Consider the following 16,380-nt stretch of genomic DNA (forward strand, 5'->3'; position numbering starts at 1 on the left):
GTTTAAACAATTGTTTCGTCATTCAGCAGGCAGACACGTGATCCTTGGGATGCTCCAAAGGTGTCATCGAAGCCTACGGGAAAACGGGCGAGTGATGATGAAGATGGTGCTCGGTCTGCTGCTGCGGCATCATCCCCTGCATTGTCCTTGCTGCTAATTCCGGCATTGAAAGAGGTGGATAAAGAGTCATTCGCACAAACATTCATGTTTATTGGTCTCAGGTGCTAATTTGAAATGAAAGCAAGTTTAGCCCATACTTTAGGTCTGGTGTGGTTGTAAGGTAGTTTATATTCTCTCGTTTTCACTCAGTTGTAAATGAATTCCTTTGTTTGCTTATTTAGTGTGGTGGGTAACTAGGGAAGTGTTATCACGTGGATCTGCATGATAACTCTAGATAACCAACCCTGTTACCATTGGATGTCTCTCCATTTGGGCTGGTGATTTTCCAGGTGTAGGGGAGGGTCTATAGGGGTTGTACACTGCTAACAAACAGATGAATCTATGTAAAATAACTAGTTAGCAGTTAGTACACACAGAATGTGCCCTTGAGATGTTTGCAAGCACTCAGAAGCAAGGATAAAATCTAGTTAAATTCCAAGTGGTTGAGATCAGATTTCTGAGACAATTATAACAGTGAATGAAAACGAATGACATGAAAAGATTACATGCCTTAAGTAAATAAGAAATTGAGTAACTATGTCAAAGCCAACCAAACTGCTGCAATCCAGCTAACAACTATCCATTGAAGAGATTCCAAGAGCCAGAGACAAGGCATAGTTGAACCAATCAACACGCTACTTAAGAGGAGATCAAATTACATCATAGTGGCAACACATGACAGATTACAATAGGTCCAGAAGTATGAAGTGATGGAAATGGCACATCGGATGAGAATTCTGTGGCTTCAATCTGCTTAGAAAACGTACTGACTAACCCTTGCAAAGTATCTGAAACCCATTAATTTTTTTTGCTAAAGTTGATAAAGTCTGACTGGAAGACCTTCCATATCTTAACTCATTGTCCCAAAAAAACAAATCTCCATGTTCCTTTTTAAAATAGCAGTGCCTGCGACTGGTAAGGAGAATCACACATTTCTATTAAGAGCAACCTAAGTTGCACTCCCAAAGTTTGGAAACGGGGAAACGCGAATATATATAATAATATATATATATATATATTAAAAATATTTAAAAATTATTATTATATACCTGGAGGAAACCCTGCGTGGCACATGGCCTGGAAACGAGTTTCCGGCCGTACGGCCAAGTTTCCGTTTCGGGAAACGTGGCCGTACGGCCGGAAACGCGTTTCCAGGCCGTACGGTATTTCGTTTCGTTTCCCTGGGGAAACGGACCTGCCCACGTTTCCTGCAACTTAGGAGCAACCACAACGTTTACTTCAGCTGAATGCAGCATACAAATGAATGAGTAAATTGCTGTTTCCTAGTGCCAAACTGCTGGAGATAACCTTCACGTCATACCTAGTATCCTTGCTGTAGCTGTTGGTTATTAATTCTGACAACTAATATCTGCTAATAAGAACCCCTTACAGCGCTGATATTTGTGTAGAAGTCTGTATTTATCTATGTCAGAACCCTAACAAGTCATTGTTAGGTGCTCCCTATACTATGAGTGATCTTGATTGGATCATTATATTGTTTGTCATCCATCTTGATGCTTTCAGAGTGGAAAAAGTGGAGGAATCAGCGACAACATACAAGACCCTTTTTACCAGTGGGACCCAATTTGGCAAATTGGGGTTTGAAACCTTCCAGGGGCGTTTTGAAGCACCACACGATGTTTTTTTGGGGTAGGACTTTGCCCCTTAAGTGCAACGCCCTTTTTTCCTATTCTACACAGAGAGACCTTTCCAACGACGCAATAATTGTATCAATCGGAATTCGTATGCGAAAATTATGCCACTCAGAAGTTGACCTTTCTATTTTCACCACCATAATTCGAGAAGATGCCACGTAAGCCCCCATTATTCATGAAAAAGGGGCTACCCACATGATTACGATGAAGAAGACTCTACAATAATCTATATTGTAACTTTGATTAAGAGTCGAGGTAGTCAAACCAAACCACTAGTAGGCTATCAGGTTATGTTATAACTGGGCAACTAGGAGGAAAAGGGGTTCCATTATTTCAAGTGCATTTCCTTCATAGCTAAGCAAAAATAACCAAGAGGGATAGGAGATAAAACACATTGAGAGGATTTGTGCACTATAGTAGGCCATGGGCCACATACCATACTTCTTTGTAATGGCAGCCATATTTCCATTCAGAGAAAGAGAGCACAACGACCTCACCTTCCGACTGGGTTTTTCTTCCGAAAGTGTTTGTCAGGTCATATCGTGTGTCAAATGTGTTTGTGAACTTTTATTTCAGCGTTCTCTATTTTTTGCATATTTTTAATTTGCATGCATATGCTATTAACAATGATCTTATAGATCTATAAATCTAAAGAGATATAAAATTGTAAAAGTGTAGACTTTGGATTTTTAAGTATAATTTCATTAGATCAGTTTTGACTGTTGGAAAATTGTAAGATTAGAGTAGCTTAGTGTTGAGGGGGAGCGCTCCCCCCCCCTCGCTCCCGCTCCCAATCCACGCTTCGGGCGGGAGTGGCTCGGGAGCGCGCTCTCGATAAAAAAATTTGCGCTCCTTGCCAATTTAGGGAGCGACATTGGGAGCGTTCGCTCCGTCGCTCCCGGAGCGAATTTTAACGCTCGGGAGCGATTGGGGAGCGAATGCTCCCAATCGCTCCCGAACGTTAAAAAGTCGCTTCGGGAGCGAATCGCCCGACACCGGGAGCGATCTGGGCGGAAAAAAGCCGTGGACGTGAAATTTTTTTCCAATTAAAAAAAAAAATCGTTTTAAAAGCCCAATGGGGCAAACAAAGGTTTCATTATCACTTGTATGAGAGCCAGAGCAAGGAGAGCAAGAGCAAAGGAGCGCGGAGAAGCGAGGAGCAAGTGTCGAGGAGCAAGGAGCAAGCCTGCAGAGAGGTAAGTAACTTAGTAATTTAGTTAGTTTAGTTTAGTTAGGTAGTAATTTAGGTAGTTTAATTTAGTTTATTAACTATATTTAGTAAAAAAATTATGAATCTAAATTAAATTAATAGATTAAAATTATTAAATTAATTAATCTAAATAAATAAAATTAATTTGCAGATTCAAAGCCCTACAAATATCAAACATCATGGACCTGGCTATATTTCTTGGGATTTTCCTCTTCTTGGTCCCTTTTATGGTTATTATGGTGCTGGAGAGTAGGAAATGGGCGGGCCAAAATGAAGAGGGAGATGAAGAAGCTGGAGAAAGTGGATTTGATGAAAACCCCAGTGAGGAGGAGCTGGAGGAGGGTGAACATGACTCTCAAAAAACTAAACAAGACCAAACCCCATTGTGGAAATATGTTAACAGGCCTGAAGCAGGGAAAGGGGGTGGAACCACTAAATTTCATTGCCCCCATTGCAACAATGATTACACAGGTTCATACACTCGTGCCAGAAAACACCTCTACGGGAAAAGGCCATGGGATGGAGGCAAACAAATAGGAACCAAAACTTGTCCAGCGGTGTCAGCAACGGATAGAGCCAAATACATAAGGGAAGAGGAGGAAGCCCAATACAAATCAAAAAAATCAAGGAGTTTCTTTGAACCAAGCTCACAATCACAAGCACAAAGAACTCCTTCAGAATCCTCCCAAGGCAGTGGATATGGTGGCACAGGGTTATCAGGTTTAAGGCGTAGAACCATATCAGATTTCCTTGATGAGGGGTGTAGGAATGATGTGGATTCTAAGGTTTACAGGTTTCTCTATGCATGTGGGATACCATTCAATGTTCTTTGCTCACCTTATTGGCACGAAATGGTTTCTGCCATAAATGATGCCCCTAAAGGATACAAGAGCCCTGGGTATGACAAGGCAAGAACCGTTGGACTTGATCATGAAAAAGCAAAAATATCACATTCTTTGAATAGAATGACAAGTTCTTGGACTGACCATGGGGTGTCCATTATATCTGATGGATGGACAAATGTAAAAGGCAAGCCATTGATAAGTGTTCTTGCTGTGTCTGTTACTGGTGCCATCTTTCTAACTGCACATGATTACTCAGACAAGTTCAGGACCGACATCAACATTGCAGAAGCATTACTTGAAACAATTGACCGTATTGGGCCATACAATGTCATCCAAGTCATCACTGATAATGCTCCTAATTGTAAGGCAGCGGGAGCAATTATTGAGGATAAATACCCCAACATATTTTGGTCTAGATGTTTGGTTCACACATTGAACCTTCTGATGCATGATGTTATCAAGAACAAAAATGCACAATACCAATGGATTGGTGATTTGTACAAGAAAGGCAAACAAATGATAAAATTTATTACAAATCATAGCAATACACATGGCCTTTTCCGCAGTCACTCGAGATTAGAGTTGTTGAAGATTGGAAAGACCAGATTTGGTAGCTATTACCTCACCTTCAGGCGCCTTTTGAAGGTAAGAGAGTCATTGGCTAGCATGGTATCAAGTCCACATTGGCAGGTATTAAAGGAAAGGGCTACAAATGCAGCTGACAGGGAAGGTTTTGAACTGGTGGAGGAGGCCGCTCTTGATGGTCAGTTTTGGACAAGTGTGAGGCAAGTGTTGGATTTCACCAAGCCCATTTATCACATGATTCAGTTTGCAGATACAGACAAACCAGTGATTGGCGAGGTGTATGAGTAGATGGATACCATGTTGACGTTGTTGACCACCACCGGTCAACTACCCATGCAGTACCCCCCCCCTTTTCTTTGCAAAAAGGGGTAGCACCTGATTGACGTGTCCGTGCCAGCCTGCAGTCATCAGCAGATTGATCATTTTAATCGTAAACCCAGTCTGCATGTATGAATTGTAAATAATCTTAGCAGATATGAGCCGTTTATGTAAAATTGCCTAGGTGGACCTAACTTTCTAATGATAATCTACGTCCCGGAAGGTTTTTCGTCTCACCGATCTATGATCGGCAGAGTTTTCCTTCAGCCTGACCCCAAAGCCGGGATGCATTTTGTCATTAGAATTTTAGGAGAATCCTAGTGTGTTAATCTGCTAGATTATAGTTGTGTCGCAGAACTGGGTGGTTTATGAGGGTCTATGATAAAGGGGTTTTCCCCCTTAAGATGTGAATTGTAAAAGTCATGATGTAATGTGTCTTGAGGGTTGGAAAATGTTTTAAATTCCCTCATGAGTCCTAAGTCCTAGGTCCTAGGTGATGTTTCCAAAGGCTTAGTTCGATGATCCATTTAATAAAATAAATAAAATAATAAAATAATAAAAAATTAATTAATTAAAAAAATTATAAAATTATAAAATAAAGCAAAAAACCCTAAATAATAAAATAATAATATTTTGAGTGAATGCATGCAAAATATTATTTTTTTATAATAAGTTAACAATTTCGACGGATGAGATTAAGAGATGTCTTGATCCTCATCGACGGTCGAGATCATTTCAACATGGATCACTCGAACTAGCCGTTGGGATCATTTCCTTTAAATAGGGTGCTAGGGGTCAGTTGAGATGGGAGAAGATCTGTGAGTCTTGTGCTGAAGAAGCTCTCTTGTAGTTCATTTTTTGTGCAATAAAGAAGACTTTGGGGTTAAAAATCTTGCTGGTGTTACTCTTCTGAAAATGCTGAAAGATTGTTCTATTTGTTCTGCATAATTTTATTTTCAGCCATTAATGATAGCTTAATGAAGATTGATCTAGGCACAGGTATCTTGTCTGATCTTTGGGGTTTGAATGATAGTTTAGATTCTGAAATATATTGGCAGGTATCTCCATTTGATCAGGGTTTCACTATTGTTTTCTCCTTCTACGTTGATGGTTGATTTTAAGCTGTGCAGGAAATCCTTTTTTTCAGATTACCGGGCGTTAGGGGAAGTTCTCGGCTGAACCAGCCAACTCCTGGGTTGTGTTTTCTGAATGAGCCCAGCCAGTTCTTGATCCCGGGCTTATCATTCGAAATATTTTTTTATGAATACATGCAGGGCTTCTGAAGCGTTTTACATTAAAATAAATTTTCTGAAAATATTACCGCTGTTATTGCTAAATCTGGCTTTTCTAGAGCTGCAAATTTTTGTGATTCTAGGTTAATTTTGAAGGGTTTTACTTTAAAATTTTGCATATATCTGCGGGCTTTTTCTATCTTGCAGGTTACAGATAAGATCTGGAGGAAAAAATTTTGCAGGGTCATTTCTTCGTTGTCCAAAGGTTTTTCAAGACCTGGAAGAATTTTTTACATCAGGATTACCTGCGTTTCTGAATCAAGATACATCATTATCTACGTGGGGCTATCTTTCCACGCTGCTGTTGGTCATCTTGTGGGCATTTACCATTTCAAACGACGTGGGTTAAGGGTCCTCTGTCTGCCATTTCCGCTGGATTCGTGTGCCATTCCCTCCGCACTGCATTTCTATCTCATTTCTTCTGCCATTGAAACTGCCAGATCTGCGTATTCTTTCCCCCTTCGTCGGCGTCGAGCTCCATTTTCCATCCCCGCCGTCCCGCATACACCTAAACACTCAGCAAATTTTTGTTTTGAACAGGGTAGCGTATTCAAGATTTGTATTTTGGAAAGCGTATGTGCATCAGGTAATTTTTATCGTAGAGAGTGATTTGTAATCGATAATTTCCAGTCGTCCAGCAAGTTTCCACAAAATTGTTGCAGCTCTCAGAATCGGGAAGGGACCATATTTTTCACGCAAAGTGAATCTGAGGGTTGTGTTTCGAACGCATTCAGCATTGGCAAACAGTCTCATCGCTCTCCAAAAACACACAGAGATCCGCCGACTCTCAATCCACAGTCATCCGCCATTGAGAAGGATAATCGTGTTCACTCTTGCACATGGTAGGTTATCCGTCATCGGGCCAGGTATTTTCATTAAACGATTGCGTCTCCAGGTCAAATCGATTCCATTTTTTTTTTTACCTTGCCGCCGTCGGTTATGCATAAGGTCCGGTTATCTGTCTAACGCATTTGATATATCTCCTGTTTCAAGTTCCGTAGCCTCTTCTTCACAGCGCTGCCGTTCCATATACACTGAGCATTTACCTTTTTACGAACAGGGTCAGCGCAGAAATACGCCTGGGTTTTACGCAGTCTTTCCCTTTGAGCTCGTTTAGTTTTGTGATTATTAATCAGGTTTAGTTTTGATGTAGTTTAGTTTTTTTATTTTTTATGATATAGTTTTGTTATTTAAAATTTAGGTTAAGGATTTTAATTTAGCGTTTTGTTATAGTTTAAATTTTGTCATTTTTTAGATTTTAAATAGTTTCTTTTTGTTTAGGATTAAAATTTTAATATTTTGATAGTTTAGTTTCTTTTAAATTTTTAAGCTTTAGGTTTAGATTTTTAGTTTCTTTTAAATTTATTTAAAAAAAAAAAAAGGAAAAAAGAAAATCGGATTAAAATTTTAATTTTTTTAAGCCTTTCAGGTTTCGATTTTAGTTTAATTTAGATCTGAAATTTTGATAGTTTTAGTTTGTATTTAGAATAGACTTTAATTTAGGATTAAAAAAAAAAAGGGTTTGGTTTAGGTTTAGAAATCTAATTTTTGATTTAGTTTAATTTGATTAATTTGGCTAAATAGTTAGATTTAAAAAAAAAATAAAAAAAAAAAATAAATTTGAAAAAGTACAAAAAGCATCGTGGAAATTTTTGCCAGATTCAGTTGTTTTCCTCAGGGAATTATCTTGTTATATCTTTTATGCTGAGATTTAAATTTTCAAGTCTGGATACGAATATGATATTTGGTTAATGACTTATGATTCTCGTGGTGGTTTAAAGCATTCATCTCTTCAAAATTCTCAGTTGCTGGATATCATTCTAAGAGCATTGTGAGTTTAACTGATATCTTGCGATGACAAATGATTGCTGTTCACGGTTTATGTTTCTATATCATCTAACAAGTAATCGTTTAAAAAAAAAAAAACAATCTCTTAAGGCACTGGTCTGCTAAATTAATCAAATCCTTTTAGTGCTTTTCATATCGTGTCTCCCAACCAACTGGTCGACAGTTGGTCTTCGTCATATCATAGGGTCTACCCCCCTTAGCCGTGGGAGACAGGCTTAAACAGAGAGATTGGGGATCAGAGTGACAGCCCCCGATCTGAGCGTTGTCGTGTCAATCTGCGCGACAACAGGGGCAAATAAAAGATATTGTTCATAACAGAGATCCCGACTTGTACAAAATGATTCATGATTTTGTGTGTGTACGGTGGAATAAAATTAATCTTCCACTACATTGCTTGGCATATATCCTTATGCCAAAATACTACCCTACATCTTGGTTGGGCCAACCTGCACCAGGGGGTGGGATTAGGACCAAACCCCATTTAGATGCAGAGGTAACTAGTGGATATTTGCAAGCATTGGAAAAGTTGATACCTGACAGGGAGGAATGTGCAACTGTGCTCTTTGAAATAGGCAGATACTTCAGTGGCACTGGTTTGTTTGGTACCTTCCATGCAATGGAAGACAGAGACAGATTTGATGCTCTCACATGGTGGGAAACATATGGCGGCCATGGACTTTTGCCAAAATTGGCAAAAAAAGTTCTATCACAGGTTGTGAATACTTCTTCTGCAGAGAGGTGTTGGAGCACCTACAGCTTCATACACAATGTGAAAAGAAACAGACTCAATGAAAATTGAGCAGAAAGCTTGGTTTATGTGCACTACAACTTGAGGTTGTTGAGTCATTACTGTGATCGGGCTTATGAGGATCCCACATATAGAATTTGGGACAATCACCCAGAGGATGACAATTTGGAGGATGGTATAGTGCATCTTGAAGAACTGGAAGAGGAACTTATAAGGGATGAAGATGAAGCAGCTGCAGCTGCCATGCCACCTCCACCTCCACCTCCACCATCCAGTAGTAGTGCTCGAGGTCCGAGTCTTGTTCCTTTGTTGTTGCCACCTCCATCTACACCCTCACGTGGAGGTTCTAGTTCTGGTCGTCGGTCTGTGCGGGAGACTCCTAGAAGACCACCACGACCTGCTTCTACTCCTGAAGATTCTCATGGCAAGGGCCACATGTAGATTTACAATTTACTTGTCTTTTCTAGTTTCTATTAGACTTTAGTTTTCATAACTGTTGAGTTTTGAGTCCTTGACTCTTGACTCTTGACTCTTTCATATCATAATGATATTTTTTGTAAACAATATATTACTGTGACAATGAAAATTTGAAGTTTGAAGTTGGCAATTATAACTCATTGGTAATGATTGTGAATTATGAATATGATGCTTCGTGAAAGACTAAAGTTGTTTCATTTCATTTCATTATTCATGTTTCATTTTATAACATTTCATTTCATGTTAACAGTTAGAAGTTAGGACTTAGAAATATCTAAGATATTACTTCTTGTAATGGTTAACCGTTAAACTTAGCTTACAAGTACAACTTTGGTGATCAATGATGATAAATGTTATATATTGAATTTTCAATTTTGAAAGCTTGAAGTTGAAACTTTAAGATTGAATTTGATGAATCATGATTCACAAGACTCATTATGTTGCAATTGTAATATGTATTTTACTAACTTGTGGACATGGTTGATGAAAATTATAATTTCTAGAATCGAGATGATTGATGTGATATGGTTCAATGATCAATCTATGTTTTTTATGGGTTTTATATCTAATTGATCATTCTACATGTTTTTGTTGACATATATGTATCAAAAATTAAAAAATATAAAATATATATATATTTTTAAAAAATCGCTCCCGGATTCGCTCCCAAACCGGGAGCTTCTGAAAATGGTCGCTCCCGCTCTCGTTTTCGCTCCCGCTTTTGCTCCCGCTCCCGCTCCCAATTAACACTGGAGCAACGTATTATTCCCTTTTCCGTCCATGACAGTTTTTTGTAATTTATGTTTTTCTTCTTCATTATTATGCTTATGTTCTTATCATCAAATAAATGCCAAAACCATCAAGATCACAACCATATAAGAGACACCAGAAATAGGCTCCAAGCCGGGGAAAAACCCATGAGAACTTATTCTTATAGAATCAAATCAAAGGAGACTTCCAAGACCAAACCTTAGACCGAAGACCGTCACCAAGAACCAAGCTAGCCCAACAAGAAACATGTCTCCACTTGACTGCAATTTTTAGCCTACAATTTCGACCCGTGCAGAAACCCTAGGAGACTCTCGCATGTGTGAATTGGAGAGAGCAGATTTCATAGATTCGAACCTCCAATAGCTTGATTCCTCCTTTGCTTAGGCTCTTCTAGCCTTCTTAAGTTTTTCACATGCTTCCTTTATGTTAGAATTTCATTGAGTGTGACTATAAAAAATGAGGTCAAGTGCTCTCTTTTATAACCTTTCTTAGGGCTGGAATAACCCTCACAAGGCCAACTTCATTTTTCCTGGCTGTCTTGGTCTTGAGACCCTTTCTAGACACATCTAAAAGAAAAATAATAATTTTCTTCTTGAAACAAGTGCCCAATTGGTCTATTACAATGTGACAAATGACTCTTTGACTTATGTAAACCCTAGGAGCCTACAATGGAGGCTTGACCTAATGATAAGGTGACTTGAACATGAAACCCATGCTTCACAAATAAATTTCTTTTATCATTTTCTTTCTTCTTTTGATAGATACATAAGAATTACATCATACATGAGTCAAATGACAATTATGAAGACCTTAACTAGTTACATTCTCCAACAATCCCTCTTAACTAGGGAGGTATTCATAATTGACCAATTGGTACAAGGACAATACTTCCTTTGAAAATTTCTCATAAGAAGAGTCAGATTGATAAGCCATTTTGTAAGCATCAACATTATGATCAACAAACATTGTCTCTGAGGCCTAAATAGACATTATGCTGGGAGGCTTCATGTGTGATAGCGCACTACCTCTCAAAGCTCATACCCCATCCAGATGATCGCAAGGTATGTCCTTTTAGGACTATTCTTATCTTGGATTCATGGCCCTGAATACTCAAAGAATATTGGTCCTCTTCGCACACCTATCCTATCCTCAAAGAGTGTAAGTCTATGGGACTTACTACCTATCTTGGATTTCAAATCCTAAAGGAATATCGATATATCGATCCCTTTCCTTTCTTGGATGATCAATCCTCAAGGAAACCAAATATGCTTATTCAATCCTTTGGACACCATTCTTTCCTTATGGCCTTCACTAAGAATTATGATTGTTAGTCCTAGTCTAGTGCTTGATACATAAGGATAAGAACTATCCACCATCACTCCCTCTCAAACAGGGAGGATATCCTGCTCCTATGCAAGGAGACTCCTTTTACTCCCTCTCAAATCTAGAGGAGATTTCAGACTTCTTTAGAGAAGTCATAACTACAAGTTTTTCTCACTTGTCTTTTATTTAGCTATCAATTCCTCAAAGTTTGCATGGCTCCCTCTTTCCTCCGCATCTCATTATATCGAGCATGTTTCCTTTTTGGTATCACAGGTCATAGAGCCATCTTCTCATGACAGGTTCCAAGTCATTCATCACTTTTCATCTTGTCTTCATTCATGAAGGCATTTTGTCAAGCCTTTCCAGACTTCAAGTTGATCATAGTTTCCTTGAAAGTGATCTATCTTCTTGTAGTACGAACTTTGACCTTCAAGTTATCTTCTCGCACTGCTACCTATCTGTCCCAAGATGACCGCCTCTTGGTTTCACAGTTGCCAGGTACTAGATGTTGACTTTTCCTCAACATTCCATTTACATAGTTGAACTTTGCCTCAACTGACATCCTGTATTCCTGCAACATCCTCCTAGGTAGCAAGAAAACATGTTAGCCAGATAACCAAAAAACATAAACACGAGATTTTACCTCATGATTTCTTTATCATCATCAACATCCTCATCGTCCATCTCCACATAAGTCTTCCTTCATATATCAGAGTGCCCAAGGATCCAACTTGATTACCAAGTTACCATTCTTCTTCTGTAGATTATGACAAATGTTGATCATTAATTTATACTCATTCTAGAAGGAAGTCATAATACTCTTAACCATTTCCGAGTAAGTCAATTTCATCTATTTTAGGCATCTTTTCATCAAATGAAAGATTCATCATGCATGTGACCAACCTTTCTTTTAGGATTATATGGATCCTACCCAAAGGCTACTTAAAAACATGCCTTTCTAATATTTCACACAATCATCTAGCTATATGCATTTCACAATGATGTATTAGCTTGACCAACTGCATTCCTTCATCCTTTCAACAATATTATTTCCATATAATATGGAATATTTACTAGTTCTTGTCGTAATGCCTTTTCCCGGAACTTCCCAAATGATGGTTCTTATAGGATCCCGAGGATCCATTTTAGCGAAGTAACCACCCTTTAACATAATGTTAGACAATACATGGATGAATCATTGTGCAACATGGTCCTACACATCTCATCTTTAAGAGACTACATGATTCTTACCAAGCAATTCAATCAAGTAGACTTTAAATATGCTACTGTCACATGCTTCTATTTATGATGCCATACTCACAATGATGTATACTTACTCCTTCAATGACCCTAATAGCATTGGTCTTGTCAACGTCCTTCTAGTTCCCTCCCATCATGCTTATCATTACCAAGCATAAGAACTGCCTTGCTTATTCATCCTTTTTCATTTTGCTTCTTTCATTATGTACCTGCAACATTTCCTGAAAAGTACAACCAAGCAAAATACAAGTACAAGAGCATGATGACAATTTAGTCGACCTAGGATTTCCATAGTTTCCTTATAGGATGCATTCCTAGGGTTCTTAGACACAAACCCTAAATACCTTGACTTTTTCATTGAAAACTCTAGGGTTTTCGATGTCACTTCCTAGTGTTGTCCAATTCCTTCCTCACTATGGTTTACTATGCCCTAAATACTTCTTACAAACCCTAGATGACAAAGCTAGGGTTTCTATGAGGGATCAAATCAGATTTGGGTTAGGGCTTCTTGCTAGGGTTTTCTAAATCCTAGATACCATAACGTTTGAAAATCTACAAACCCTTTACCTTAGCTTTACAAAGCATGCTACAAAACCCTAAATCAGATCCTTTAAAAACAAAGTTTGTACATACCTCATGCCTTCCACTTTTTCAAGGACTCGATGACACAAGACATCATGTACCTTTGATTTTCATGATTACTTGGATGCTGTTATGAGACCTTCTTCAAAAGTCTTGATTGCACAAATCAAAGCATGATTACCTTCACCTTTGACACGGTCTACCAACTCCTTGTCCAAGATACCAAGCTCTTGTTCCTTGTTGACTTTATGTTAGGGTACACCAGAATTCTCATTACAGTCTTCCTAACTCATTCATATCCTTCTTGCAAAGAAACTGCCATCCAAGGATATCGTCTTGATCTCATGAATGATGTTGTATTTCTTCTAGAACTGCCTTCAAGACATGATGTTCTTCTTAATGTGATCAACCTCCTGCTTCTCTTGAATTCTGGTTAGAAATTGTGGCAGATGCTTCTCCAGATCTTCAAACTAGATCTCTATCATAGATCCTTTCTTCAAGTAAGAATCAAATAGTATACTGTACTTCCTCCTCATATTGTAAGATGCCTAATACCTCTATCTAGAGTTTTCACCATGCTTTTGACCCTCAAACTAGTGCTTTCGATACGCATAAGAATAGGTCTACCATTCTTCCAAAGGATGTAGATTTCCTTCTCCAAAGAATTCTTAAAAAAAATACCATACATTGATGACCTTGAAGGACTACTTCTTGTCCTTTAGAATTTCTGATATTGACAAGTGACTTCAGCCCTTATGGTTAGAGCTTATTACTGTCACTGAAACTAGGAGTAAGATGCCTTTCTAAAAGGCCTAACGTGCCTCCATTTACTCAGTCTAATCATTTCATGTCTTATTCTTTCTTGGATATATGCACAAAACCTACAACCTATAATAGGATTCTCCCTGTGTGAACCTCCTGAAATGAACTTGTTTATGCCTTTCTAGTCATCTGAGAGACTTCGAATCTCAAGCCTAGGTCTGCGACCTCAGTTAAGAGATATGGTTTCATTATTTTACCTTAAAACTAACCCATAAATTGTCCTTCTGATTCGGACTTCATGACTGATCCAAACAATCCTTTTTCTTTGGCTTCCACCAGTGATCTTCCAGCTGTCATGTTTGTGACCTTAGCTCTAATACCATGTTGGAAAATTGTAAGATTAGAGCAAATTATTATTCCATTTTCCATTCATGACAATTATTTGTGATTTATGTTTTTCTTCTTCATTATTATGCTTATGTTCTTATCATCAAATAAATGCCAAAGCGATCAAGATCATAACCATAAAAGAGAGACATCAGAAATAGGCTCCAAGGCAAGGCAAAACCCCTCCAAAGGGGAAAACCCATGGTAACTTCTTCTTATAGAATCAAATCAAAGGAGACTTCGAAGACCAAACCTTAGACCCAAGACCGTCACCAAGAACCAAGCCAACCAAACAAGAAACATGTCTCCACTTGACTACAATTTTTGGCCTACAAGTTCGACCCTTGCAGAAGCCCTAGGAGACTCTCTCATATGTGAACTGGAGAGAGCAAATTTCATAGATTCGAACCTCAAATAACTTGATTCCTCCTTCACTTAGGCTCTTCTAGCCTTCTTAAGTATTTCACATGCTTCCTTTATTGCAGACTGAATTCCATAGAGTGTGACTATCAAAATGAGGTCGAGTGCTCTTTTTTATAGCCTCTTAGGGCTGGAGTAACTCTCACAAGGCCGACTTCATCTCTCCTTGCTGACTTGGTCTTGGGACCCTTTCTAGATACATATAAAGGAAAAATAATCTTTTTCTTCTTGAAACAAGTGCCCCATTGGGTTTATTACAATGTGAAAAATGACTCTTTGACTTATGTAAACCCTAGGAGCCTACAATGGAGGCTTGACCTAATGATAAGATGGCTTAAGCATGAAAGCCATGCTTCACAAATAAATTTCTTTTATCATTTTTTCTTCTTCTTTTGATAGATACATAAGAATTACATCATACATGAGTCAAATGACAATTATGAAGACCGAAACTAGTTACATTCTCCAACGATGACGAATTGTCCAGTGGAATATCCACGACAGTTTACGGATCATATTGGTATCAAAGCAAGTTTCTTTGGGTATATTGTGGAGATTTGCAGGGGATCTAGATCATCGGGGCCAAAAATCGTAATACCCTAATCATGGCCAATGAATTTGTGCATAATCCTCATGATCTTGCAGAGGAGAGGTTTTCGCGACTGGAACAACAAGTCACATATATAAATCGTAATGTAAATCTCCTTATGACTGCCCTGAGCAATAAGCTTGGGATATTCAGAGAATATGGGGTTCAAATGCAGAAGACAAATTAGAGGGGGGATTAGTAGATCAAGAAAAACAGAGAACTAACTAAAGAAAGAACCCAAAAAAGATCAACCTTGTTCCAGTACCGTAAATCATTCATAGTCCTTGTTCAAAATGGAAGTGAAGGTCAGTATCAAGCTGTACCACGACGAGATTGATGCTCTAAAGCTAAATCACTAGTTGCAACAACTGGAAGTGTATTTCAGTGTCCATCAAATTGAGGAAGAACAAAAAATTTCATTTCCATGACTGAAATTAGAGGGCCATGCCCTGGCTTGGTGGGAAAGCCATATGGATGTCTTGAGGTTGGAAGGAGAACCTCTAGTGACTAAGTGGGAGGACTTCAAAACCCTCATAATGTCACAGTTTTACCCTATTGTGTACGAAGAGGACCATAGGATCCGGTGACACTACTTCAGGCAAAAGAGGGGGCAAATCGTGCAGGTGTACACCACAAAGTTAAGAAAGATGGCCATAATGTTGATTATCTCCCCAGAGAAGCCATATGTTCTCAAATATTTGGGGGTTCTACATGACCATCTGTAGGAGCAAGTGATGCTGTTCAAGCCTAGATCGGTGGACGAGGCTTGTATACAGGCACAATACTTGGAAAACATAGGCCTGAAGAAAGGGAAATCAAGTGGATCAAAGTAGAAGGAGCAACATAACGCTTCTAAGGAGGGGAAGAAGAAGTAGAAAGGGTGAAAAGATAAAAAGACGATAGCCATGACACATCAGTGCAAAGATCTCAATAACCACTGCAACCATTACAACATTGATGGCCATACAGAGGATAAGTGTTGGAAGTTGCATCCAAGCTTAACCTGAAGACAAAAAGAAAGATAATAAGAAGAAGAATCTCATGGCCATTTATTGAAGCAACCAAGTTGAAAGCAACTCAGACGTGGATGAGAAGATTGTTTATACATCAAAGCAGAAGGAGGTGAATCTGAGTAGCCTTCAACAACAT

At 38.6% G+C, this 16,380-nt stretch overlaps 1 protein-coding gene across 6 annotated transcripts in view; it reads left to right on the forward strand.

Moving 5' to 3' along the window:
* Positions 1-16,380, forward strand: part of LOC149250282 (uncharacterized) — a 311,236-nt gene that overhangs the window by 245,731 nt on the left and 49,125 nt on the right. For 4 of the 6 annotated variants that reach the window (XM_089459000.1, XM_089459001.1, XM_089458999.1 and 1 more), the window contains one exon: positions 27-174. In XM_089459000.1, the coding sequence (XP_089315126.1) occupies positions 27-174 (148 nt within the window). Of the gene's footprint in view, positions 1-26; positions 222-16,380 lie in introns of all 6 variants that reach the window. The other 2 variants (XR_016266820.1, XM_089459002.1) reach the window with 2 other exon arrangements.

Source organism: Pinus tabuliformis, chromosome 7 (genome assembly GCF_031772625.1).
Source record: "Pinus tabuliformis cultivar Carrire ecotype Pingquan chromosome 7, CPIR1, whole genome shotgun sequence".
Lineage (NCBI taxonomy): Eukaryota > Viridiplantae > Streptophyta > Pinopsida > Pinales > Pinaceae > Pinus > Pinus tabuliformis.